Source organism: Scylla paramamosain, chromosome 32, assembly GCF_035594125.1.
Source record: "Scylla paramamosain isolate STU-SP2022 chromosome 32, ASM3559412v1, whole genome shotgun sequence".
Classification (NCBI taxonomy): Eukaryota; Metazoa; Arthropoda; class Malacostraca; order Decapoda; family Portunidae; genus Scylla; species Scylla paramamosain.
The window spans coordinates 15,254,881-15,282,447 of NC_087182.1; the positions used below are offsets into that span (position 1 = coordinate 15,254,881).

Sequence of the window (27,567 nt, forward strand, 5' to 3'; positions counted from 1 at the left end):
GACAGTCACTTTATGTGTTGGCGAGGCTGCTGCTCTGCTGGAATTCTGCTACCAACAATTCTCTTCCAAATTATGAAATAGTCAGCAAAATTCTTTCATTCCCACCATGCACCGAAGAAGAAATATTAAGATCATACACCACAATAGTTTATTAAAAGTTTTATACCTTTTATGTATAAGACCCCGAAACTTTTGTTTTTGCCAGTCATGGCAGACTGCCGAGGTGAATGGCGTCCATTGGATAAGACCAGACGTCCCTGTTACTTTTTTTCTTTCAAAATATTTAAACATAACATTGTGTTTTCTTTTTGTGCGAGTGTGCGAGGCGAATCCTCACAGAATATAAGTTTTTAATGGCTAACCCGTGAATCCTTTCTTCTACATGGCTGTGGTACAATGTTGGTGAGTCACCACGTGTTACCCTGAAGTACTGATGCAGCGACGTCCCTCCTTCCAGCTTCCAGGGCAGGTCGTCCTGCGCCACCAGGTCTGCCAGGGAGTCAATGGGGATGGTGACTCGGGGCAGAGTGAGCATGGCGGTGAGGATGCCGCTATAGGAGGACATGAACACCAGGGACGCCAGCAGCCAGGTGGTGACCAGCACCTGGCCTGCGTCATGGGGCGGCAGCCACACGGAACCTGATGAAGATGTAAGGTAGTACATGAAACCAGAAACTTGGCTACCATTATTTTTCATGCTGACTACTATATTGTTATAATCCCAGAAACAGCGGGCAGTGTGACCAGCACGGATGAGTTGGGCGGTGCCAGGTCAGCCCGGAGTGTGCAGCACAGGGAAGGTGGGAATAGCGTTCATACGAGTACCATGTGCTCCATTACTGACAAAGGAGGCAGTTCGAGAGAAGTTCAGCGAACAGCAGACTAACAGACCGACTCTTTCCTCAGCCAGCAGGTGCGCGACTCACTCTCCTGCGTGACGGACTTGAGCACCCACAGGATGGTGTGCGAGTACACGTTCTTGACGACGCGGCCAAAGACGCGTCCCTCGGCCTTCACCAGCACTATGGTGGCGCAGCTGATGGCCAACATGCTCATCGCCGTCAGGAGCCACACCTGTGGATGACACCGCCACCTCAGCACCTGTGACACCGCTGCTCGGCGAGGAGTGTGCCAGCAGCCTCAGACCAGGCTGTTTGTGCCTCACCTCCAGCGTGAAGGCCTTCAGAAAGCCCGCCATGTCTGTCCGCAGCCTCGGCCTCTCCATCATCATTGCCTTGTTTGCTCCAGAAAGCGGGACAGACATGTCGCTTATTGTTTCCCGCTGCGACGTGATGGTGAAGGGACCCACCGCGAACTCCGCCTCCTGTTGGCACCAATGTAAATTTCTCACTGATGGTGATTACAGTGCTGGTTTATCTCACTTGATGCACTTATATTAATCTCTGAGCCTACTGGCTGCGGCTGACTGATTTAGCGCGTGTCGAAATATTCCCTAATAGGTTGGCGTCTGACACTGAAGAATCTGCTCTTTACGAAAGTGTTATCAAATATTCATTGAAGTGGAAAGGAAGCAATATGATTATTATCAATAACTATAGGTAAGCGATGATGATGACGGAGCGGACAAAGACGTCTACACAAATAAGATCGCTAACGTCTTAGAATGGGACATTGTTTTTAGAAAATCTGGCAAGATTTTCGTATTCAGAAGAATTCTTTGTCAATCGCTGTCACTTCATTATATGTTTTCATCCATAGATTTCATTAAAAAAAAAAAAACTCGTTAAGTAAATCAGTGACTTAATATCTTTATGCTTTCATTTCAATTTTCATAAAACTGTTACCTGCTGAGTCATTCTTGGTGTCTAGTTTGTCTTTGATATGTTTTATTTTCTTGATGAGGTTCTCTTTTAGTTTAGCTTTCCTATCCATCTCATTTACTTTTAAGAAAATTTGCATATTTTTTTTTACTTTACTGACTTTTATGTATGATCAGAACTCTTCTGAAATACAAGAAATCTCTGCCGGTGGAACTCAAGTGTTTCATGGTGGGGCTGTTGAGTTCAGAGTGACCTGTGTGGGATTCTGCCTCATACCGTCAAGCACTAGGCGCCTGTTGCTGTGTGTTCAATCAATCGGTCAACTGTGAGGCTATGAGTGGGAGACATAACAACAAATGCAATGAAATGAAATACAGTTTCACTTATATGCACCAGTTATATATTTTGTACTACTGCAAGTGGCACCTTGTACGCATGGTGCTACACCGAAGGATGAGTGATGTGTTGAGGATGCCGTGGTGGAACTGCTGCGTCAGGACTCACCTCTCGCTGCAGCATTCCCAGCATGCCATTCCAGTTGCCATTCTTGTCGGGTCCTCCCCACACCTTTTCAGGAGAACGAATCAGTTCGTAGCTGTCAACACCATCAAACACTTACACACCATGTCACCACCAACATTCTTACTGCGCTGTATTCTGACACATCAGAGCACACTGTCATGCGAAGCCTCTTAAATTGCTGTTCTTAATCACCGATAACAGAATGATTTGCGAGACAAGAAAGGCTTTGCCACATACTTAAACTGCAGGTTGTTGGAGAGGATGTCCAACAAGTTGCCCATGGGCCCTGTGATCCGCACCGAGCCGTCCCGCTGTGGCACCACGCGCGTCCACGGCACCCACTGCACGCCAGAACAAGGGGTGGTTAATGTGCGGTGTGTCACATGTGATTATCTGACTGCTTCCTATGACCTGTGACCTCACCTCCTCGTAGGTCACCATGAAGAAGGGTTTCCTCTTAGATGACGCCATTTCTATCTTTCTGCCTTCCTTTCCTTTTCTTCAGTAGAGTGTTTCTCCAGGTGACCTCATCCACCTTGATTTTCTTTTCTCTGTTCGATGGAAATGTGTTAATGTTTTGCTTGTCTGGTACTTCCTTTTATGTGGAAACTACAAATCAGCCACATGATTTGTCAGGAAGTTTTGTTATTTTTTGATGAAATACTTTTGTCATAATCATGTACATAGTTTGAACCATAGACATGTTACATAATAAGCAACTAAATGATGATGTTTCACCAGTAATCAACCACAGGTATCAAAAGTTTATGAAACTTAAGCAATTTATCTTATTTACTGCAGTTTTGCAACGTTACACATCATTAAATATGTGCTTCTTTATTCAGTTTACTTACCGTTCACGCTTCTGGCACATGCACAGAACACAAACACATAATTACCATTTATACGGGAGGCAGCAACATTACTGCAGCTAAATAACGCATCCACATAAATTTGTATGTAGACAAAGCAACTTGTCAGGATCACCTTGTTTCATTCCTCACATAAGTATACTCGTGTTCTGTTACTGAATCATGCCACTCAGTGCGTTGAGACTAAAATAGCTTCTTTGAAATACCTGACCTAACCTACACTTAACGTAACCTAACCTAACTTAACGTAACTTATCTTAAGAATATTGCTCACTTTCCGTAATCTAAAGTCCCATGATCTGTAAATCCTCTGAGCACCGTGGCTATCTTATGCTCTTATTTCAGGGAAAGATGACACGATTTTACGAAGCATCACGGGTGTTGTCTTAAAATTAGTGACCTGTGTGTTATGTTTAGCAAAATTATCGGTCTAAAAATATCTAATTTCGTACGATTTAGAGCTGAAATGGATTAATTCAACATGTTCCAAGGAGCTAACCCGATTGTAAGGGTTAACAGCCTTCTTACAAAACCTGGCAATTGATAGTTTCTCAGCAGGTCAGAGAACACAGGAGTGAGAGAAAACGCCACACACAAGAGACATGAGTGTGATGCGTTACTCGATTAGTGGCCATCACTGTACCTGCAGCCCCTTACTCCTCTCAGCCTGGTGTGTTCGCGGCCCTCACCTGCTGCACCTCCTCCTGATGACTGACTACCCGGGGAGTCTACTTGTCACTTTTTATTATCTGCGTCACCTCCCTCCTCTCACCCGTCATTAAAAATAGACAGGTAGAGATCCAATGCTGTCTCCTTCATCCATTATGCAGGTGCCTTAACACACCTGTCGCCTAAATTTGCGTGAAATAGGAATGTGATGACAGGTGTGGATTTATTTTCTCATAAGTGATTAAAGTTGAATCGCATAACAGAGTTTCCAGTCGTGTTATTATGACGGCGCTTTGATTTCACTTTTTTTTTTTTTTTTGTTTCTTGGTTTCGTTTCTGGTATTTTTTTATTTTTTATTTTTGCTTAGAATCTTGTTTTACTTTGTCTGTAAAATAGAGAAAAAAAAACTGTAAATTGAATTATGGTTGGTTTATTTATAGATTTTTTTTTTTTATACATATGAATTCAGTTATGTGTTATTTTTTTTTTTACTTTTACTAACACATTAATTTGTTCAGCAATATGCCTACTATTCCTGCACCTCGTCCACACTCACTGCCACGAACTGCAATGGACCGCATTCACTCAAATCTTACAAACATTATCTTACGAACAAATAAGGGTTTTATTTCAAAAATAGCTAATTTACTTTTTTTCATAATGACTGATTCTTTCTTCCCTGATTACGTGATTTTATGATTCAAATTTCCTTATTCTCTTATTTCCTTACTCCTAGTGTCTTGATTTCTTGATTTTATTATTATTATTTATTATTTTTTTTTTCATCTTTACTCCTGATTTTTCCTCCTGACTTCCTTACTCATTTTCTGACTATAATTACTCGCGATTTCCTTATTTCCTTACTCCTGATACCTTTACTCCTGGTTTCCTGATGTGGCGATTCTTATTTCCCTACTCCCACAGTCCTTGTTTTCTTACTCCTGACATCCAACTTTTTTTTTTATTTCATAATTAACTCATTTCCTAATTTCTGACATCCTTTCAACCAATTTCCTGACTCTATCCAAGTCGCCCAAACTCTGAAACGGAACATGAACACCAATATCTTTAGTTCTCGTTGATTTCCTAAGGAGTTAAGAGTCACTGGTTCCCCGATTTGCTGTTGTTGTTAATGGCATGACGAAGGGAGAGTTATAGTTTTCATTACGGTTGGCATCGCTAAGTACTGGATGGTGTGTAGAGGGAAGGAGGAAGGAAGGAAGGAAGGAAGGAAGGGAGGAAGGAAGGCATCTATTCTTTATCGCCGAGTGTGAAGGTGAGAGGAGTGTGCAGGGAGAATGAGAGGGGAAGGTCATAAAGGTGAGGGTTGATGTTAATGTTGCCACGAAAGGATGTTTGTTGTTGTTTTGTATAGTTGTTTTCTTGTAATTCTGTGTAATGCTATTATTATTATTATCATTGCTGTTATTATTATTATTATTGTTGTTATTATTATTATTATTTTTATTATTATTACTATTATTATTATTATTATTATTATTATTATTATTATTATTATTATTATTATTATTATTTTTATTGTTATTGTCATTGTTATTATTATTAGTGGTGGTAGTACAGTAGTAGTAGTAGTAGTAGTAGTAGTAGTAGTAGTAGTAGTAGTAGTAGTACATTCATGTAGACAGAAAAATATTATATCAGCGGTATTGATAGTACAAAATCTTGTAATAACTTTAATATGTATGCGCATATGATTACAATTTCATATACTAACTGAACAGATGTACTACTATCATGTGAAGTGCAAAAATAACATAAACTATAGATTACGTATTACAGTTTCAGATATTACTTGATAGATGTACTGCTATTACATGAAATACAAAACCCAGATAAAAAAAAAAAACAATCAAATACTTGCTTCACTCTGAAACAACATAACTCTAAAATATCTGTAAAACATCTGCCTCTGATAACAAATAAAGACTTAAAGATCAAAACCCCAACATGAGGCCTGGTGGGCGGGGAGGAGCCTTCGCTTTTGTTAACCTACATGTAATTTGAATTAGACGGTGTAGCTCATCACAAATAACCTCATGAAGACCAACTGAACTGCTATTTTATATAATTTCTTTGTGTTCCTTTGTGCTTCCTTTTTGACTTGTTGCGGTGAAGGAACGAGGCTGAGAATGATTTCAGGTGGAGTGACTGGCCGAGTGTTGGAGTGATGGGGCGACCACTGGCTGTCTCTTAAGGTGAGGAGAGGCGGAGGTGCAGCATCTCCCCTGCGAACATCAGGATGGAGACGAGGTAACCTGTGGAGAGGTGATCCAGTTGAGTCTTTTGAGAAAGTGGTGTGGTTGTGAAGTGTGGTGAAGTGCATGGTGTGAGGTGTAGGTGTGATGGTGATGTGTGGCGTGAGGTGTGGTGGTGATGTGTGGCGTTGTTCAAGGGTCATGGAATCAAAATATTTACCTCATTAATCAAGGAATTTTTGCCACTCGATGATACAAAACTCTTGACGCACCTGTACTTACCATTACGTTGATGTACTGTACCTGATCAAACATTTATATCACTTATACGAATTGCACTCAAGTACATCAGCTACTTCAAAAAGAAAATACTATGAACGGTTTTCCATAAGTAGTATTTCCCTATAAATATTCATCGCAGGGTACTGAGGATTCCTTCAGCAGGCAAGGTATGTTTGCGCTGCTCGAAGCCTGCGTAATTTTCATGACCTTTTGAAGACCTCCGTGCGTCCTCATAGAAAAAGAGAAGAGCGAGGAGGAGGAGGAAGAGGAGGAGGAGGAGAAGGAGGAGGAGGGAAAGGAAGAGCAGCTTACCGGCAGCCAGCAATATTATTACTCCTAGCATGTTAAACAGGCCAAGGGGCTTCACATCCCCGCCCAGGTCAGCTGAGGGCGGCTTCAGGCAATCCGTGGCGTTGGCAAGTTCCCACCCCAGCCACTCGTCCCACAGCCCAGCCTCCGTCAGCATCATGACTCTGTGCAACACGAACACACTGATATGTGTTGCAGAAGTTCACACATTCAAAATTCGTCATGCCCACGACACTTGGAACTTACAAGCGGTTACCCGCGGCGAAGTAAATGGACTCAGTCGGGAACAGTACTGACAAAGTCCTTACGTCCTGCGAGGGATGCTTGGCCATGTAGAAGTGACACCGGCCAGTCGCGCTGCAGGAAAAGTGTCTACTTCACCGAGGTGTGTGAATGGGGCGACTCGAGATAATTACTACATGATATGTCACAAATTGCGACTTATCGTATGAGAAAGTGTCGGGAACATATGCATTTGTTACTGGTGAGAAACAATTATGCTTTTTCTGAACTGAGAGCATTAACAGTCTTTATCAGGAAGTGCTTTGATAGAAAAAAAAAAAAAAACGAAAAATGAAAAATGACACACCTGAAGTCCCAGGACATCATGGACAGTATGGAGAGCCTGTCACACACGGAGGCGAACTCCCCGGCGCGGATGGCGTCTCGCGCCGACCAGCAGCTGTGGATGAAGCCAGACACATCACTGCCCACCTTTTGTGTCGCTTTATCATCAGATTCCTGAGGGAGGCACAGATGAAGGCAGTGAAATGATGGAAGGTAGTGGAAAGGATAAGAGAAGAAAACAAAAAAGAATTTGTAGAATTTTATGCTGGTCAGCTCGATCAAACGGGAAGATCTGATGATAAAAACATGACAGGTTTCTATCCTTGAACACTCTAAGCTGTTCGTGGGACTTCAAAGGCCACGAAGATAATTAGTGGAGCTCTCACAATAGGTTTTTTATATTTACGGCACTGAAGTCTTCGTAAATTATCACTGAAATCATGAAAAACCCTTAAAACCCATTGGAGATTGTTCAGAGTTATCGAGATACGACACATATCATGATGTCATGGTGACGTGTTGCCTTAAGCGCTGAAGGGAATACAGAAAATCGTGATTTATTTATTTATTTATTTATTTATTTTTATTTTAGCTCCAAAAAATAAAAAATAAATAAATAAATAAAATAGCTCAAAACTCATGAGGCCCGGGACCTGTCATGTCATCAGTTATCCCCATGACTGTTCCAGGAAGGAGAGAGCCAGTTTTTTTTTTTTTGTGGACAGGGCACAGATTTTTACCATCATGATCTTGTCTATCCCCCCAAACTCGAGTTTCCAGGGCAGGCGGTCCTGATAGGCGAGGTCGGCTATGGAGTCTATGGGCACGTCAGTCTTGGGCAGCGTGAGCATGGCGGTGATGTTTCCCTTGTAAGTGGTCGCGATCACCAGGGCAGACAGGAGCCACACCGTCACCAGCACCCGACCACTGGCGTTTCCAGGCAACCACGGAGTTGCTGAAGGACCACAGTGCAAAAAAAGTCACACTTATTGTACGACTTTCCTTCTTTATTCAGTTATGGAACAACAATACGACATTTAAAAGCAGTTTTTTACTACGAAGGAAAGGGAGGCAGTGGCGGAGGGCTTGTGCGCTTGTCTGACAGTCATTAAGACTCGGCTTCGAATACTTGACACAATGAAGATATTTTGAACATTGTCTCCTTTCACCCTGTGCAGTGTAAAGACTACCCAAGTCAGCGTGGCGTGGCATGTGGCTTAACTCCATTTACTCAGTAGGGAAAACTTGTATTCTGTAGTTAAATCATATGGTTTGATGATGAGAGGGAACACATTAGAGAAGACGAGAATGTCGTCACCTACATTGCTGAACCGCTCCTTGGAAGCTCCACTCCGCCGCCCACCACGCAGGCGCCACCCTGGTATTCCACTGAAACTTGTTGGCCACCCACATCATGCCCATCATGGCCACGCCCACCACTGCTAGACACGCCGCCACCAGCAGCCACACCTGACCATAAGGCACATAGCAAGGGTGATATACACAAGATCAGTAAAGAAAGTTATCAGGATTGGATAAAAAGTCACGGATTCAAGTTTTAAAAAGTTATATTTAAAAAGGAAATAAGAGAAAATTGATCCTCAAATAGAAGTACATTACTGGAATAGACTTAATAATCGGGTCAGTGGGGAGCTTTAAGAGAAGATAAGACGTATATACGAATAAAGGGAATAGGTGGACATAGGCATGCATGCTTTACATAGAGACTGCCATGTGTAGGCAAACTGGTTTCTTCCAGTTTTTCTTATGATCTTATGTTCTTATGATCACGTGGCACAGAATGTTACAGAGATACGTCAATGATCACGTGGCACAGAATGTTACAGAGATACGTCAACCTTTTTCCTCCTCCTGTCTCACCCTCTACTTTTCCCTCAGCAATACCTGAAAGGAGAAGGTCTTGACTATCCCGGCGGGGTCGCTGGGGACAACTGGGCGTGGCGAAAGCACGTGGTACTGTATGTAGTAGAAAGGCGTGGTGAGGTCAGCCAGGGCCTCCCGCCACCAGCTGTACACGAATGGCCCCAAGGCAAAGTCTGCTTGCTGAAGTGTGACGAAGAAAAAAAGAAACATAGAACAAAGATACTTTTTAATAGAAATCAGTAATGATGATGATGATGATGATGATGATGATGATAATAACAATAATAGTGACAATAATAATAGTAATGATAATAATAATAATAATAATAATAATAATAATAATAATATGATAAAAATAATAATAATAATAATAATAATAATAATAATAATAATAATAATAATAATAATGATAATAGCAACAACAACAGTAACAACAACAACAACAACAACAACAACAACAACATTCAATTTTTGTGAGAAGGTTATGTACTTAAATAGCCTTGATAATTTTCCAGCTCTTTTGTAAAAAAAAAAAATCAGCTTATTTATTTTACAAGCAGAACAGTCATTGTTTTTCCTGTACATAAAAATACCACAATCTTCCTTTTTTTATTTACTTATTTTATCTATCTATTTATTTATTTATTTATTTATTTTATTATTATTATTATTTTTTTTTTTTTTATAGGGGACGAAGCTGGACCGTGTTAGTATGGATGAAGTGAGAGGGAGCGGGACAAATGAGGTGCTCTGAGTGGCAGTGGTATGGTTTGGGGTGTGGTGAGTGGGGTGGGTGGATCTGGAGCTTATGGTGAGTGGGATGTGGTGAGTGACTTGGATGAGTAATTAAATGTTTCAGCGATATAATAATTTTGCTGATATAAAAAGACGTCCCAGATATAGAAATGCTGATATTGGGAACAGTTTTCGGCAACAAGAGCAATTAAGCAGATATAACAATTTTGCCGAGATAAAAGTTTTGCCGATATAAAAGGATTGGTTGATATGATAATTTTACCAATATACATATGCTGGCATTGGGGACAGTTTTGGCAGTATGACAGTTAAGCTGGTGTAACGGTTTTGTCTGTAAGAAATTGTTGCAGTTATAACGATTTTGACGATAAGAAAAAAATATTACCGATATAACAACAGTCTTGCCGATGTAACAAGTTCTACCTACTACCCCTGCCACCATCAACATAACAGCTTTGCCGACAAGCACTACCCACCCCTGTCATCAGCAGCCCCATCATTCCACTATAGGAGCCGTTCTCGAGCGGTTTGCCCCAAAGGCCATCGGGAGGCCGCACCACCTCATACCTGTGACAAGAAAAGGTTTAAGTCTGCAGCCAATATTTTCCGTGGTCGTTGAGCTCTTCTGCTGCTTCGTGTCTTTTAGGAAACATTCTCCTCACTCCTACATTCACTTGCAAACATGTGATTCTGTCTGTTACTGTGTTTTGTGACATTTCTGAGCTCAAGGACTCGCGTACGAGAAGTTGAAAATCCGTGTGTTTAAGCATCTTATTTCGGAACATTTGAATTAACTAGTCACTCTTGCAGCCTTCCAAAAAACTGTGAGAATCTCTTTGCAGCTTTTCTTTTGACATTTGTAAGTTCAGGCACTATATGCGATACAATTAAAATACATGACTGCTGGGTATATGGGTATTGCTGAGTGTGTATTTATTACCTCACTCCCAGCATGCGACAGAACTCCACCAGGAAGTGTTTCATGGGCCCCGCGATGTCCTGCGTGCCGTTGTCGTAGAACAGCTTGGTGTAGGGCACCCACTGAGAGAGAGAGAGAGAGAGAGAGAGAGAGAGAGAGAGAGAGAGAGAGAGAGAGAGAGAGAGAGAGAGAGAGAGAGAGAGAGATGACGGGATATGAAAATAATGCTTATCTTATTGTCATATAAACATCGTGTGTATGAAGAAAGTTTTAAAGCGCAGTAGTAGTAGTAGTAGTAGTAGTAGCAGTAGTAGTAGTAGTAGTAGTAGTAGTAGTAGTAGTAGTAGTAGTAGTAGTAGTAGTAGTAGTGCCAATTATAGTAAAAGGAGAAGTACTGATACATAATACTATGTTTTCACACTCCATAAAGTGTTCAAGTATTAGGAGGTGTATAAATTAAAGCATTCGTGTAAGTGTGCTTATCTTAGAATCTTGTAAGACATTTTCAGAGACTGTCTAAGCCCCATTGTTTCATTAAGGAGAATAAACAACTTCAAATTACATCTTGCACTGTGAAGAAGTTGGAAAAATACTGCCACCATAATACGTGCGCGTCTTACAGAATACTGGCGACAACGGAGTGGCGTGACTGGGAACGTCCTCAGCTGCTGACCATACAGGGAGAGAAAAAGTGACATCTTTCATCATATTCTAAAACACTTCTGGGGTGCACCAACACTAATTTAAAAACGCTCTAGCAGAAGATACATTTTTAGGTGTGTTTTTTTACGGTTGTAGTGATAGATTAACAAGATTTCTGCATCATCAAAAGGAGGAACAATCTTCAGAACCCGGCTAATCATCTCTGTGGCCTCTGAAAATAGTCGTGGTGAGAGAGCAAAGCGTTTCTGAATACCGGACCTTGCCGCCTCTCAGTAAAGGGATCCCAGCCTGGTGTACGAGTATAGGCAGGCAGATATTCATAGTAACACAAGAAAGTTTAGTTATATTTTTTTTGGTTTCATCCTCTCTGTTTCCTCTTCACTGAGACGACCACAAGCAGGAATAATAATGCTCTTCACTCCTCATTTAGGTGTGAGCGATGTCAAAATGTTCTGGCAGGAATCTTAAACAGATATGATTATGCTTTTAATGTTTAAAGACCGACGAAGGGCACAAAACAATTATATCAATATGTCATTTCCCCAAGAAAAGGTTAATTCTCCTTATTGAGGGTGTAATATACTTCAAAAAGTTTGGTAAGAGAAGGAGGAGGAGGAGGAAGAACTTATTAACAGAAAAGAGAATCCAAAATGAAGGCCAATAAGGTGTACCAGTGCCGCTACTAAAGACACCTGGAGTAATCCCGGCCTTACCTGTCCCTTGGCCCGCAGGTGTGTGCACGCCCCATCCCACCCAAACCTTACCTCCTCGGCGGCCACCCTGATCACAGGACTGAGCTGAGTCATAGAGACGCGAGTTGCCTCCGCCGCCACCTGCGCTGCCTATTGCCTCAGACCGAATGGCGGAACGGCGTGCGTCCCTAAGTGACCCTCTGCTGGTGTGTGTTCAGTGTTCGTCCCGCTGAATAATGAATGGGAGTGTAAATTAGAGGTTATTTATTTACCTGTGTCTTTGGGCTGTGGGGTTTGTGGGGTGTCTTCCCTGATTGCTTCTCTCGTGCATGCTGGGATGCGTTTAATGTTTCATTGTTTTTGCCTCGTGCATTATTGCGGTGGTGCTGAACTTCCGGACTGGTGTGTTTCCTACATTTTTTTTTTAAAGTTTAAAAGAGACTGGCAGAGGTTTAAAAAAGAAAAAAAAAATAACTCAATCTCTGGAAGGAAAAGTATAGTAGGATAGTTCCCGTTCAGTTCGTCGTTGATACTTATCGTTCGTGTGTTGATACTTATAATATTCTTCCAATATAGTAATCTGCTTTCATTGATATTGTAACGAAGTATTAACAGAAACTCAAGGTATTAAATTCAATGGTTCTTTTATCTTCTGAAAAAACAAAAAAGGATGCATACTGCTTGTACCGGTCTGTGTGTAACAAGCATTGCTCACTCCATACTTATTGCGGACGTGAGGATGTGAGGCTGGCCTGAGGTCCTTCATTCCCACGCTCTTGTAGGGTCATAGCTTTTTGGTGATAATTGTTATGACGTATATATATTAGAGATTAGGATTAACAACACCAGCAGCAGCAGTAGTAGTAGTAGTAGTAGTAGTAGTAGTAGTACCAGTAGTAGTAGCAGCAACATCCCAGAAAGTTGGTGAGATAACAGTACATTTATACTTGAATTTGGATACACAGGCAGCGGTTCATGGACTGCAGAAGTAAACCATAGTGAGAGAAAGCTGAGGAAAGTTTGAAGCAAGAGATTCTTGTCCCTAGGGTTGGATAATGAATGGCTGAAGATATTGTTCTGAACTGTAATTACAATGACATGGAAAAGTACAAAGGTGTTGAAACTGAGTTATTGCTGACTATTGTTTGATTACTTAGAGCAGCAATCGAGTTACAGGTGCGTAGAAAGCTGCTTAATTAACCATATGTGGAGAGCAGACTAAGGATGTGAAGGAGTGACTTAAAAAAAATGGGAGAAAAGATAATGGTTAAGAATATTCAGAAATCAAGAGAAGCTAGAGAAAAGAAATTAGATGCAATGAATGTCACTGCTCTTTAATGGTTAGGTTCCTTCCTCGTCACAGTGCACTAATTCTACTTTTTGAAATCCGACCAGACAGACAACACGCTTTAGAATTACAGATTATTGCTAAAGATTCACTTTGCAAACAATATTGCGCTCAAATGATATGGACCTAAAATATACAATACTTTTTTTTTCTTTTCTAATATTTGGACTGAATCGTCAACTGAAAAATAAATAAATAAATATTTTGCATGAAAACTGAAGATACATATACTAAACAATAATACATAAAGTAAAGATTTTTTTATTATAATGTTAATATTTGATTGCGGAAGCCTAAATAGTACGTAAGGTAACAGTTTTACATATATAACCTTAGTTGTCAGAAACCTTAACACGTAAGACGACACTTTTTTAATATAGCATTAATATTTCATTGCCAGAATGACCCTTGTCTAATTCTTCACCATGGCATGTGGCGGAGAACATTTGACGAGGAGGGGAGAGCGGGGCATTCAGGTCTGGTCAGGGGCTGGCGGCGCGTGTGGGTGGAGACAAACTTGCGGTTATCTTGGGCACATGGTTGGTCCGGTGGAAGAATAGAGTTTCCCCAGCGAACAGAAGCAGCGAGGCGAGGTACCCTGGAATATTGGTACAGGAATCGATATTTTGTTGTTATTTAGTGAACTGCATTGTGTGGTTATGTCTAGCGGTGCTTCTCAGAATGTGATGAAGTGTGGAGCTTTTTTTTTTTTCTGCTAAAGATGTGATCTGTGGCGGTTTATCTATTTTGCATAAACGTGATGGAGTATAAGTGTCTTTTCAATGCAAGAGGGCCACTGGCTAGGGGCAACAAAATTTTTGACTAAAAGCAAGACCCACTTAATGCCAGCTCCCGTACAAATGTCAGAATGGTAAAATAAGAGGATAAGTGTCTTGAAACCTCCCTCTTGAAAGACTTTAAGTCATAAGAAGGAGGAAATACAGAATCAGGCAGGGAATTCCAGAGTTTACCAGAGTTTACCAGTGTGTGAAGTGAGTTTTTTTTTTTTTTTCTTAATGTGGTGAAGTTACTTGTTCTTCTATATAAATGCGATGAAAAGGTTGTTGTTTTCTCTAAATGTGACTAAGTAGGTTGGTTCTTTTCTCTTACTGAGGTAAAGTTAGGTGGTTCGCTTCTCTTAGTAATGACTGATGGTGGTTTTTCACTGTATATTTGTGATGAAGTGTGCCAATTTTTAGTTGTATAAATTAATTGTCTATATTATTTATATGCGAAAATGTAAGAATCGGAATCTGATAAAATGCATGCAGGCTGTGACTGCTCCTTTCTGCTGTGAGACACAAAGGGAAACGTTCAATGAGGTCACAGCTGTGTTTAATGTTCAGTTCACATCACCCCCTGATCCAGTGCTTCAGACCTCACTGGGAGTAATTCTCGCTTCGGGAGGTGTCTATTGCCTCCTCGAAAATGTAAGAATCAGAATCTGATAAAATGCGAGCTTAGATCCTGTTTTGCATTTGACATGGTTTAACTTTCCCTTTATCTGGCTACGAATTATGTTCTCTTAAGAAATATAAAGAAAAATACTGGCACATTTCATTTTTTTTTATTTGACTCAGTGGATCGAATGTCATGTGAAATCTGTTAACTCATAAGGAATGGCTTTCTGTAGTCTCTGAAGCCCAAACATTGTTCAGCTGGTGTACTTCAAATTAGAAGAAATAACAAGGGAACGAAAATACCATAAAGATAGCTAAAAGAAAAAAAAATAGTTGAAGAAAGAAAAAAAGGCGAAGGGGAGGAGTAAGGAGGAACGAAAATCGACAACTAAGACGAAAAAAGTGAAATTGTAAAAAAAAAAATATATAAAGAAAATGGTGAACATGAAGGAAAGGAAATAAGAGAAAGAAAAAAAAAGAAAACCAACAGAACCATAACAACAAACAGAAAGATAAAAAATAAGTAAACTCAAGAAAAATAAAATACAAAACGATGATGCTGAAAAAAAAAAAAAAAGATCGGAGGAAAGGGAGGAGGAGGACGAAGAAAATAAGGTAGGATAGCGTACCAATAGCCAGGAGAATTAATAAGCCCAGTATATCCTGCACACCGAGCGGCTTCACACCCTCGCCTCGGTCAGCTGTCGGCGGCTTCAAACATTCCTTGGAGTTTCCGAGTTGCCACGCCAGCCACTCGGCCCACAAGCCTCCCTCCGTCAGCTTGAAGATTCTGTAGCATGGAGATACAGACAAACGTAGCAGGAGTTATTGTAGAGGAGAGGTGTAGATGTTATACTAGGAGACGAGAAGTAGAGAAAAAATGAATAAGGAAAACGAGGGATAAGACATGTAGAAATGAAGGTGAAAAGTGGAATAAAAAGAAAAGTGAGGAGAGTGGTACAGGAGGAAGGAGGAGAGATAAGACTGCTTGTGAAAGGAAAAGTGAAATTGAGAAAAACAAGATAAAAAAGGAGACATGACAAGGGTACAGTAAGATGAAGAATTGAGGAACGTATTATAAGGTGAAAGGAAAGGAGGTATATAGAAGATAGAAATGGGAAAAAAATGTGGAGAAAAGGAAGAGGAAGAAAGAAAAAGGAGGAAAGATTATGGATAAGCGAACAATAGATGAGAAAGTGCGGAAGTGAAAGTGGAGATAGGTAAAAGTAGACAATAGAAAAAGAAGATAGAAGAAAGTTTATGGGATTAATAATTATAACGAAAATAATGGACGGAGAAGAGGAGGAAGGAGTCGGCAAGAAAAGAGACAAGAGAACGTGTGAAAATGAAAGAGGATACAGAGAGAAAAAGGAGGAGAGAAAAAATGAAGGTAGAGGAATAAAAAAATACGTGTAGATTTCGTAACAAAACCGAAAGGCACCTACAGCTGGTTGGCTCTCCCCATCAAGGAGGAGTTGGTGGGGAAGAGCAATGAGAAACTCCCAAGAGTGATGATACCGTATTTCCCCATGTAGAAGTGACACCGGCCGGTTGTGCTGAGGAGAGAATGTACTGGCTGATAATCTCTGATATAGCTTAGGTGGACTGCGAACAAGATAAACATGCTGTAATATACAAAATGATGATGGTATCTTTAAAGGTTCTGTGCAATCAAAAGGATAATTTTAAAGGCAACATAGATGATTGGTGGGGTTCCTATATTCATAAAGCAGAATACCTGAAAAACTGTCACTAGAATCATGAAGACATCCATGAAATTTCCAGTAACTTTCACCAAAATATTTCAAAAAATAGTCGATATAAAAGTATGGTGCTAAAAACAAAAGAATTTCATTGGTAGTTTCCTCAGAGATGTGTCCTTGCGTCGATAGAGAAGGAATTAAACTTTCATAACACACACACACACACACAAATAAAATACATCATTAAATCATCAGCAATCGCCTCTGTAGTGTATCGTCTCGCATTCTCAAACTCTCGAGTCTCATCGGGACTTTCTTCGGAGGCCATAGAAGTGACGGATTGAGTTTTCTTGGGTATTTTGGGCTTGCAGGTGCAGAATTTTTATCAAACTATACTAGGAAGATGGAAATAGTCTTGAGAGCACTTATAATTTCTATTATAGCCTGTTAAAAGTAGTTAATATGAAGATCCCAAACCTTTAAGAATAAAAAGCGCACTTGTCACCAGTCGCCATCAGGTAAAATATTATAACAACTGTGACATCACGTTGTGAAAAACTGTCAAAATTAGTGTAAATCAGCGCATGTTTAATGATGCAACTTGACCCTCCCGTATTCAGCTGTCGCTATTGGTGCATTCATAGGAAATTAAGTGAGCAGAATCCAAAGATAAAATATCTAATTATAACATCTAATTATTATATTAATGGGCTATGGCAGTAGTTTTCAACTCAGGTGGGGGCGCGGGGATGCGGACACTTTCCCGGGGGGGTGCGAGCTAAGGGCGGGTAACCATGGCTGAGAAACACCATTTCCATACACTCCACATTACTATAAGTTAAGCAGTACAATCTGAACGTATTCACTGTCACTGTCTTGGAAGGAAACCGTGTGATCTGACTAACAATCAGCTGATTCACTGCTAGTTTCACTCCTTACTCCCTGCCCGGGCAGTGCATGGTGTCACGCAGGCTGTTATTTTATTGGTAATTTATTACATCCATACTTTGATTGTGTATTGTTTATCGGTAATCAGTATTGGTCCATTGTTGTCACTCGTCTCGTTATGGGATACTGTAGAGCTCCAAAACTTTTATAAATCATGAGTGAATTATTCAAAATTTCAGGTCCTCCCCATGGTCACTCGCCTGGCCAGGCCGTTGTATCAGTCACCTGGACACACTTGATTCCAAGCCAAGGCTAAACAACATCTCAAAATGCATATGTGGATTGAACATTTTTCACTTAGAATAACCTCTGGCAATATCCGCAGAAACTTGTATTACACCCTGTATAAGACATATGCATGAAACTTCATAAATAAAAAATTCAAAATGAGTACATACAATATAGATGCGTAAATTACACTCAGAAGGCAAATGTAATAATGAAAAATAGATAAACAAAACCTGTAAATAATTCAATAATTCTTCAGTCATTCAGTTGTGGTATACAGTGTGTGAGAAGCGCCCACCTGAAGTCCCAGGCCATCATGCTCATGATGGAGGTCTTGTCGCAGGCCGCGGCGAACTTCCCGGTTTGGATCTCGTGGCGTGCAGACCAGCAGCTCGGGATGAAGCCTGAAAATTTGGTGGCCATTTTCTGCATCGCTTTATCCTTGGAATTCTGAGGGCGGTGAAGAGAGACGGAGGGGAAAGGAGATGAAAAGTAAAACTAAAAGGAGTGAGGTGTATTCTTTACGAAAGAAGATTGAAACTTTAAGATTTACATTATTAAGATTGTGTTAAGTTTAGATGGTATCTGATAGAAGTCTTTAAGTGGTATAAGCAATATAACGAAGGTGACGTGAGCAAAATTCTCAGGGTCAATAATCAGGAAAGAACAAGAAATAAAGGGTTCAACCTTGAAACAAGGTTAGATATACGTAGGAAGATATAGGAAGTCATTGGTTCTCAAATAGAGTGGTAGATGAACGGAATTTCTTAGTAATCAAGTTTTTACTGGTAAGTTATTAGAGAGCTTTAAAAATTTTTTGACGTATTTAGGGATGAGAATGATAGTGCAGTTAAGTAGGTACGTAAATTCTCCTTTTCTTTTTTTAATGCTCTTGTGTTCTTGAAAGTAAAGGGAAATTGAAAGACAGGGATGCGAGTAACTTTCTTTCTAAAGGAAAAGATTAATTTATATAAATCAGGAACAAGGAAACAGGCCACTCACCAACAAAATATCTTTCAACCCTCCATGCTCCAATTTCCAGGGCAAGCGATTCTGATTGATAAGGTCGGTTACGGTGTCAATTAGCCCCTTGATTTTGGGGAGCGTGAGCATGGCAGTGATGTTTCCTTGGTAGACAGACGCGATCACCAGGGCGGACAGGACCCATACTGCCACCATCAGCCGGCCACTGGCGTTTCCAGGCAGCCACGACGTTGCTGTAGGACCAGACTATTAAAAGGTGACACAGTACACAGACCTTCCTTTCTTTGTCCAGTTTTAAAGCAATAATGCCACATCAATGATGTTTATAATGAATGGGTTACTGCATAGCTGAGGGTCTTACGTTCCTGTAACAGGCCCTTGACGCTCCACATTACCGCCCACGACACACGGGACGGGCTGCCACTCCCCTGCAGCCTCTCAGTGAGCCACATCATGCCCATCATGACCACGCCCACCACTGCCATGCACACCGCCACCAGCAGCCAAACCTGGTCACATGGTGCTGGTATCATGTCTACACTATTTAAAAACACGTCATGTCAAATCAATAAAACAAGATCAGTAATTCTTCTCTGAGAGTACCTGAGGCTGAAAGGTCTTGATAATCCCGGCAGGGTCACTGGAGGCGACCGGCCGCTGCGACACGATGTAATAGGAGTCGTAGTAAAAGGTGGCGGTGAAATCTGCCACTTCCTCCCTCTCGTCGTTCAAGAAGAATGGACCTAAGGCGAAGTCTACCTCCTGAACGTGAGGTGCGAATGAATGTTCATGATTTCATCAATAATGATGAAGGTGGTGATAATAATGATAATAATAATAAGTCTTACACAGCACCTCACTTCTGCATGGCTCGTGGTCAGACCTCTTACACCGCACCAGCTCTGCCGTGGGCACAGAAGATCAGGGAGAGGGGAGAGAGAGCATTTCGCAACACCTACCTTCCCAAGCCATTAAGAGACCTGGGGAAAAGGACTTTCACTGGGTCCCTGGGCCTGCTCACGAGGGAAAGCGTCCTTTCCAGCCTGGCAGAGGTGTCTCATGGCAGTCACAAACACACGGGGCAGGGGAGAGAGAGAGAGAGAGAGAGAGAGAGAGAGAGAGAGAGAGAGAGAGAGAGAGAGAGAGAGAGAGAGAGAGAGAGAGAGAGAGAGAGAGACTTTCATAAGACACGCAGTTTATTACTACACAACAGTGACACAGTTGCAGTAGCTGGCTATCTCTTGCACGCCACATTAACACCACAAGCTCACTCTCCTATCACAACGTTCCCCAGCTGAGTGAAGGCACTCTCAACAACACGGGATAAACGAAGCGAAGGCAAGCACACCGCAGGTCCTTCGTCTCTCGCAGTCCGACTCTGACTCCCTGCGGCACGTTCTGATGTTTTCTTGCCCCACGTCACCTTCCCGCCACTCTCCCCGGCTCTTCCCTCGCTCACACACACACACACACACACACACACACACACACACACACACACACACACACACACACACACACACACACACACACACACACACACACACACACACACTAACACACACACACACACACACACACACACACACACACAGGAACACATACCCAACACTACCCTCCCTCTTACAAATTATAACTGACTAAAACACATTACAAAAAAAAAAAAAAGACAAATCACATCAACACTATCACATTACAGAATTACATGAAATACAAATTACACTATAACACATAGTCATCCATCCACTGGGTCCTTCTTCTGGTTCTCCCAGGTCTGTCAATCTCTCAGGCACACTCCTTCATCTTCGCGGCTCCCATAGTGTCGCTTTCACTGACCGGGTCACTTTCAGAGTCACTATCACTGGCCGGGTTGCACTCAGAATCATTATCACTGGCTTGGTCATTCAGCTTGGATCCTGGCTGTGGGCCCGCCATAGTTGTTTTCACGCGGGCTCCCCAGAAAAACGTACCGTCTCCCATGTACCTCTACAAACGGTTCACGTGGACCACCTTCGACCGCTTGCGGTTATCCACAGGGGAGAGGCGGTAGGTGACGTCTGAAAGAACTTCTAAGACGTCATACGACCCTTCTCAGGGGGTTCTGAAGCTTAGGAAGCAGGCCACTCACCCTGCGAGGGTTATATAGCCACACCATGTCGCTGGGCACTTACACAGCCTCCCTGACACGCTGGCGGTACTGCTGCCACATCACTCGGCCCGCCAGCTTCAGATGCCCGCTCACCCGTCGCCTCGTGTCGTCCAGCTACCGCTGCAAGGCCACGGCGTACTGAAACTGCACAGTGGGCTGCTCCTCACTGGGTGATCTCCCATAGCTAGGTCCACAGGAAGGCTGATCTGGCGGCCAAACACAAGACGGGCATCTCCTCGCCTCGTGCTCGACGGAACGGTACATGAGAGTGTACAGCAGCCACTCGTCCCAGTCCTATTGGTTAACCACACAGAACCGTGCCAGCTGACTCACCAGCGTGGCATTGTACCGATCCACCATCCCATCACTCTGGGGTTGCAGGGGCGTAGTGCAGATCTTCTTCACCCAAAGGAGACGGCAGCAGTCCTGGAATACCCACGACTTGAACTCCCGTCCCTGGTCTGAGTGGAGCTCACCCGGCACCCCGAAGCGCGTGAACACTTGAGTGACCAGGAACTCGGCTACCGTCTCGGCTTCGTGCTTCGGAAGGCCTCCGACCACTTCGTGAAGTAATCCATGGCCATGCAGAGTAATCTGTTGCCCCTCCGAGTGCGAGGGAACGGGCCGGCTGTATCCAGGTTCTCTCCGTGAGCAGCGAACACAACCGGACTTACAGAGGCAGCAACTGAGGCTGTCGGCTTTGTTGTGCACCCTCCCAGTGAGGTGCACAATCTGGTAATTGCACTGCTCCAGCCTACCCATCCACTTAGGAAGCTGCCCCTCCAGCTCCTTCAACGTCTTAAGCCAGCGGAAAGCAACATGGTCAGTCCACACGGTAAACTGTGCTCCGTAGAGGTAGTGTTGAATGTGACTCAGGCACTTCACCACTACTGCTAGCTCCTTCCTCGTCATGTAGTAGTTCCTCTCCGGCTTCGAGGACTTGGTGGTGAAGTAAGCCACCACCCGCTACTGTCCATCCTTGACCTAGGACAGCACAGCTCCCACTCCCTCGGCACTAGTGTCCGTGTCCGGCAGGTAAGGGAGGCTCGGGTCAGGCAAGGCCCGCTTCTGCTCCTTGAACGCCTGCTAGCACGCATCATCTCACTGAAAGCATGCCTCCTTCCTAGTGAGCTGGTGAAGCGGAGCGGCGACTGTGGCGAACCTCGACACAAACCGCCGATAGTAGGAGCACAAGCCAAGGAACCTTCTCATTCCTACCACGTCGATGGGCACCGGCCGGCCCTCGACTGCCTTCTCGCTTCACCACGTGGCCCAGGAAAGGCACCTCTGACTAGAAGAAGGTGCACTTCTTTGGGACTGAGCTTCATGTTGGCCGTCCGCAGACGACGCAGCACCTTCTCCAGGTGACCCAGCTCTTCCTCGAAGGTGTTCCCAAACAAAAGAGCGTTGTCTAGGTACACCAAAACTGACTTCCACTGCAACCCCTGAAGCACCCGCTCCATCAGCCTCTCAAAACAACTGGGGGCGTTGCACAGGCCATAGGGCATCACTCTAAACTGCCACAGCTCCTGGCCAAGGAAGAAGGACTCCTGAAGCTCTTCCTTGACACAGGCACAGTGCTCGTTCACAAACTCCTGCAGTTCCTCTATAACATGGGCGCAGATCTCGTCCGTGTACCGCTGGCCCCGGTCATGCATCGTCTTGCGTCCTCCATCGCCTTCTGTGTCTACTGTGCTTGCTGTGCCATCTGCTGTTCTGCCCTCTGTGACATCTTTACCATCTGTTGTTCCGCCTGTTGTGACATTTGTGCCATCTACTGTACCATCTGTTGTGACAACTGGGTCAATTGCTGTACTATGAGGACCAGAATGTCTGGCTTTTCCTCAGGGGCAGAGGAAGCAATCCTACCAACACGTGGAAACACCGCGTCCTCTTCTCCCGCGCTGCCCGCCAAACCGTCTGCCAACTTGCCCTTGTCCGCGTCCCCCGGCGAAACAAACTACAGGATATTATCCTCACTCCTGATATTACTGTCCCGAAAAGCCCTTTTCTTGATTCTTTCACACCTCACTTCCGTACGGCTTCTGGTCGGCTCTCACACACCACACGAGCCTGGCTGTGGCCCCAGAAGAACAGAAAGAGGGGAGAGGGAACGCTGGCAACACTTACCTTCCCAAGCCACACAGAGGCCTGATGAAAGGATTTCACTGGGTCCCTGTAGCCTGCTCACGAGGGAAACGTCTTCTGGCTGAGGTCCATCACGGCGGTCACTCACGACACAGGGAAGGAGAGAGAGATGCCGGCTTTCACGAGACACACAGTTTATTATTGGGACTGGCATTTCAGTGAGAGTTTTTTTTTATTGGATTTTTGTTGCCCTTGGCCAGTGTCCCTCTTAAATAAAAAAAAAAATAAAAAAAGCAGAGATACAGTACCTGGTTATCTATTGCACGCCACAGCAACACCACAACCTGACTGTCCTGCTGGCACGCAATTCCCCAGCTGAGTGAGAAGGCACTCTCAGCAACAAGGGGTAAACAAGGCGAAGGCAAGCACGGCGTCGTGACGCTCTCATAGCCCACGTCACCTTCCAGCAACTCTCCCAGGCTCTTCCCTTGTTCACCCACACACGCACAGACAGACATACGCACATACAGGATCACATACGTAATAATAATAATAATAATAATAATAATAATAATAATAATAATAATAATAATAATAATAATAGTAATCACAATCATAGTAAAAATAATACACTTACAATCGATAATATAGTGATACATGTGTTTTTCACAATTGTTATCACTATCATTACTACTACTACTACTACTACTACTACTACTACTACTACTACTACTACTAATAATAATAATAATAATAATAATAATACTGGTTCTGCTGGTGCTACCACTACATTCATCTTTTTTTTTATGTAGGAGGGACACTGGCCAAGGGCAACAAAAAGCTAATAAAAAAAAAAAAAAAGCCCACTGAGATGCCAGTCCCAGAAAAAGGTCAAAAATTGAAGGATAAGAGTCTTGAAACCTCCCTCTTGAAGGAATTCAAGTCATAGGAAGGAGGAAATACAGAAGCAGGCAGGGAGTTCTAGAGTGTACTTGAGAAAGGGATAGATGATTGAGAATACTGGTTAACTTACATTAGAGAGATGGACAGAATAGAAGTGAGAGAAAGAAGAAAGTTTTGTGCAGCGAGGCCGCGGGTAGTATAGTGGTTAGTATCCCTGCCTGTCACGCGGGAGACCGGGGTTTGATTCCCCGCCGGGGAGAATTTTTTTTTATGATTTTTGTTTTAAGTAATATATTACTTCTACTACTATTACTACTACTACCACTACTATCATCTAGCTATATAAACGGTTAATCAGTTTATTAATACTTTCGTTTATTTCTCAAGATTTACTGAGATTGTTTGGGGAACTAGAAATACTCATGAAATCTTGAGGAGTGATAACGGAGGTGGTGCGTGGTGACAGGGAACAGTATCTAAAAAAGGATTGTGGACCTTAGTCACGGGGGTGGAAGGAGTCAAGGGAGTTGTGGTAGGCGGTAGTACCGGTTAGTTTCTTTCTACATTCACAGGTGTCTGTCCAGGAGCTTAAAATATTAAATAAATAGATTGATAAGTAAATAAATCCTCTGAATTGCTGTTCTCAAAAAATAAAAAAAGGGGAAGAGTTAATTAAGATATTCAAAAAGAGGACTGAGATAAGGGACTGATCTAAAGAAAATACAAAAAATCTACTGATGGCACTATAAAGTTGAAAAACAGGAAAAGTACAAGAAGGCTAAGGATCTCAAACAGTTCTTATGGTTACTGATGTGTATTGGAGGTGGCGGAGACTCACCTCCCTCAGGATCATCCCCACCATGCCGCTGTAGGAGCCGTTGGGCAGCATCATCCCCCACATTCTATCAGAGGGACGCAGGATCTCGTAACTGAGGCCAAGAAAGAATTACATTTACTCAAGATAGTGACGTCAGATCGTACAAAATATTAACGAAAAAATAAAAAATAAAATAAAATAAATAAATAAATAAGTAAAATAGATACATAAATAAATGAATAAAAAGTATCGCAGTTATCTCCACGTCACCTTCGTCTTAATATAAAGCGCTTCATAAATCCATCTGTTTATCTATGTCCTATTTATAAACATGATGTTTGCTTTGTGACATCACTACTTGGGGATCAGTACAGCTCAACCCTGAAATCATATCGCGGAGTTAGATATAACAGATCAGATACACGTGTATTGAAAATAAGGAAAAAAAAAAAAAAAAAACATTCCGGTGTCTGGTTTATGGAAGTTCCTGAAATCTATGACAATATTTCATGTTGGTCTCTCAAGATATTCTCGAAAATTAAAGTTATATAAACCTGATAGCTAACTCAAGAAAATTTATATAAAAACATCAGATAGCTTCCTGGCTACTTAAAAAAAAAATATTAGACTAAATTTCTTTTATTTTTTTTTAGATTAGTTCGACATTTTTGGTGCATAATTATGAGCGAGCTGAGTAGTTGGATGTCATTATTAGTAGGTTTTCAGTGTTTTTAAGAGACATACGATTGTATGAAGAATTTTCAGCTGAAGATAAATAACTTCGTGCGTGCTGAAGTGAGGTCGTATATTTAATGTTCAGCAAATATATAAACTATTAATGTTTCACGGGACCTCCTTATCCAATGTCCTAAAGGTGATCGTACTCCATCTAAGTTTCCTTCCTTCATAAAACACACACACATACACACACACACACACACAGATAGACTGTCTATGACTGTCATATTATTTGCAATTTCAGTCTTTTATAATCGAGATCTTACAAACGTAGAAAAATATTCTTTTGTTTGCAGAAGTTCACCATATAATGTAATAAAAAGGCTACTTGGCTTTAAGCTTTCATGTCTTGAAAGTTACCTCTGTATCTGACTTTGTTAACATGGTCTGCCTGTGGAAATGCTTAAAATACAAATAAAATTATATTAACTTAAAACATATGGAGTGAAGATGACTCATATCGCCAGAAGGTGTTTCATATATCAAAATTCTGGTGATTTATTGATTTTATATTGGTTCTCTGGTTATTGACACAAGGAAAAGAAATAAATCCTACAAAACACTTTCTTGCTGCCATTGTACAAAGTGTCGTCAGACTTTTCCTTCAGTGTATTGAAGAGGTTGTGACCTGTCACTAGTTTAAATCAAAACAACCAAGACAAAAATACTGCAGTGAAGAGTGCAGTGAAGAGTGTGGTTTCAATTGAAAAGTCTCGTCTTCAGTGGGTGCGCTAAAAATGTGCCAGGGAAAAGAATGCAGTGCCCAGCGAAGGTGTCACGTAGTCATTTACATCGCTTCTGTGTAGAATAGATGAACAATAAAGGTAAGGCAAAGCAACGCGGCATCCAAGAAAGAGTGTAACGTTTCCACTCAGATCTCTCTTATATGTTTTTTTTTTTATGAAATAGAAAATTGTAAGGGAAAGCAACGCAGCGTACCTCGCTCCCAGGACTTCACAAAACTCATCCAGGAAGTATTTCATGGGGCCTGCGACGTCCAGTGTGCCGTTGTGGTGTAGGAGCGTGGTGTAGGGCACCCACTGAGAGAGAGAGAGAGAGAGAGAGAGAGAGAGAGAGAGAGAGAGAGAGAGAGAGAGAGAGAGAGAGAGAGAGAGAGAGAGAGAGAGAGATAATATTTATGAAAACCCCTCTGAATTATTATAATTATAGACTAAACAATAATATTCCCGCATGTCCCTTGTGTGCACGTCCCGCCCCACCCCGCCTTACCTCCTCGGCGGCCACCCTGATCACAGGACTGAGCTGAGTCATGGAGACGCGAGTTGCCTCCGCCGCCACCTGCGCCGCCTATCGCCTCAGACCGAATGACGGAACGGCGTGGGTCCCTAAGTGACCCTCTGCTGGTGTGTGTTCAGTGTTCGTCCCGCTGAATAATGAATGGGGGTGTAAATTAGAGGTTATTTATTTACCTGTGCCTTTGGGCTGTGGGGTTTGTGCTTGTGTGATTGCTTCTCTCGTGCATGCAGGGATGTTTTTAATGTTTCATTGTTTTTGCCTCATTCATTATTGCAATGGTGCTGAACTTCAGGACTGGTGCGCTTCCTAATTTTTTTACGGTTAAGACTGACTGGCAAAGATATATATATATATATATATAAAAAAAAAAAAGATGAAAAAACTCATAATCGCCAAGAAAAAGTAGGAGTTCCTCTGGAGTTCCTCATAGTACTTCGGAAACGTTTCGATACTTTTGACACTCTTCCAGTACAGTAATCTGCTTTCATTGAAATTTAAAATGAAATATTGTCAGAGATTGAAGGTATTAAATTCAATGATGCTTTTATCTTTTGGGCAAAGTAAAAAAGATACATTCTGTTTGTACCTATCTGTGTGTAACAAGCACTGTTCACTCCATACTTATTGATGAAGTGAGGATCTGAGGTTAGCCTGAGGTCTTTCATTCTCACTCTCTTGGAGGGTCATAGCGTTTTGGTGATAAATGATGTGACGTATATATATTAAAGATAGGAGTAGCAGCACCAGTAGTAGTAGTTGTAGTAGTAGTAGTAGTAGTAGTAGTAGTAGTAGTAGTAGTAGTAGTAGTAGCAGCAGTAGTAGTACCAGTAGTAGTAGCAGCAACATCCCAGCACGTTGGTGAGATAACAGT

General features: G+C 42.2%; 4 protein-coding genes across 5 annotated transcripts in view; all 4 read right to left on the bottom strand.

Moving 5' to 3' along the window:
• Positions 1-4,111, bottom strand: part of LOC135088923 (glutamate receptor ionotropic, delta-2-like) — a 5,647-nt gene extending 1,536 nt beyond the window's left edge. For both annotated transcript variants that reach the window (XM_063983985.1, XM_063983984.1), the window contains exons 1-7: positions 3,819-4,111; positions 2,727-2,854; positions 2,541-2,644; positions 2,286-2,376; positions 1,166-1,324; positions 927-1,074; positions 422-639 (exon numbers count right to left, since the gene is read on the bottom strand). In XM_063983985.1, coding sequence (XP_063840055.1) covers positions 422-639; positions 927-1,074; positions 1,166-1,324; positions 2,286-2,376; positions 2,541-2,644; positions 2,727-2,774 — 768 coding nt within the window. In that variant the 5' untranslated portion in view covers positions 2,775-2,854; positions 3,819-4,111. The remainder of the gene's footprint in view (positions 1-421; positions 640-926; positions 1,075-1,165; positions 1,325-2,285; positions 2,377-2,540; positions 2,645-2,726; positions 2,855-3,818) is intronic.
• A 1,405-nt stretch (positions 4,112-5,516) lies between these two features.
• LOC135088925 (uncharacterized) lies at positions 5,517-7,748 on the bottom strand. The gene is made up of 4 exons (XM_063983987.1): positions 7,242-7,748; positions 6,899-7,009; positions 6,656-6,816; positions 5,517-6,121 (listed from the first exon to the last, which is right to left on the bottom strand). The coding sequence occupies exons 1-4, from the start codon at positions 7,259-7,261 to the stop codon at positions 6,057-6,059; spliced, it is 357 nt and encodes a 118-aa protein (XP_063840057.1). The 5' UTR covers positions 7,262-7,748; the 3' UTR covers positions 5,517-6,056.
• Positions 7,749-7,795: 47 nt separating this feature from the next.
• Positions 7,796-12,283, bottom strand: LOC135088924 (glutamate receptor ionotropic, delta-1-like). The gene is made up of 6 exons (XM_063983986.1): positions 12,206-12,283; positions 10,800-10,900; positions 10,336-10,426; positions 9,125-9,283; positions 8,542-8,689; positions 7,796-8,174 (listed from the first exon to the last, which is right to left on the bottom strand). Exons 1-6 carry the CDS (start codon positions 12,245-12,247, stop codon positions 7,888-7,890), a joined length of 828 nt encoding a protein of 275 aa, XP_063840056.1. The 5' UTR covers positions 12,248-12,283; the 3' UTR covers positions 7,796-7,887.
• Positions 12,284-13,203: 920 nt separating this feature from the next.
• LOC135088926 (glutamate receptor ionotropic, kainate glr-3-like) lies at positions 13,204-26,947 on the bottom strand. The gene is made up of 10 exons (XM_063983988.1): positions 26,670-26,947; positions 26,379-26,479; positions 24,723-24,813; positions 19,348-19,506; positions 19,106-19,253; positions 18,763-18,977; positions 18,059-18,210; positions 16,327-16,437; positions 15,511-15,671; positions 13,204-14,079 (listed from the first exon to the last, which is right to left on the bottom strand). The coding sequence occupies exons 1-10, from the start codon at positions 26,709-26,711 to the stop codon at positions 13,964-13,966; spliced, it is 1,296 nt and encodes a 431-aa protein (XP_063840058.1). The 5' UTR covers positions 26,712-26,947; the 3' UTR covers positions 13,204-13,963.
• Positions 26,948-27,567: the final 620 nt, after the last annotated feature.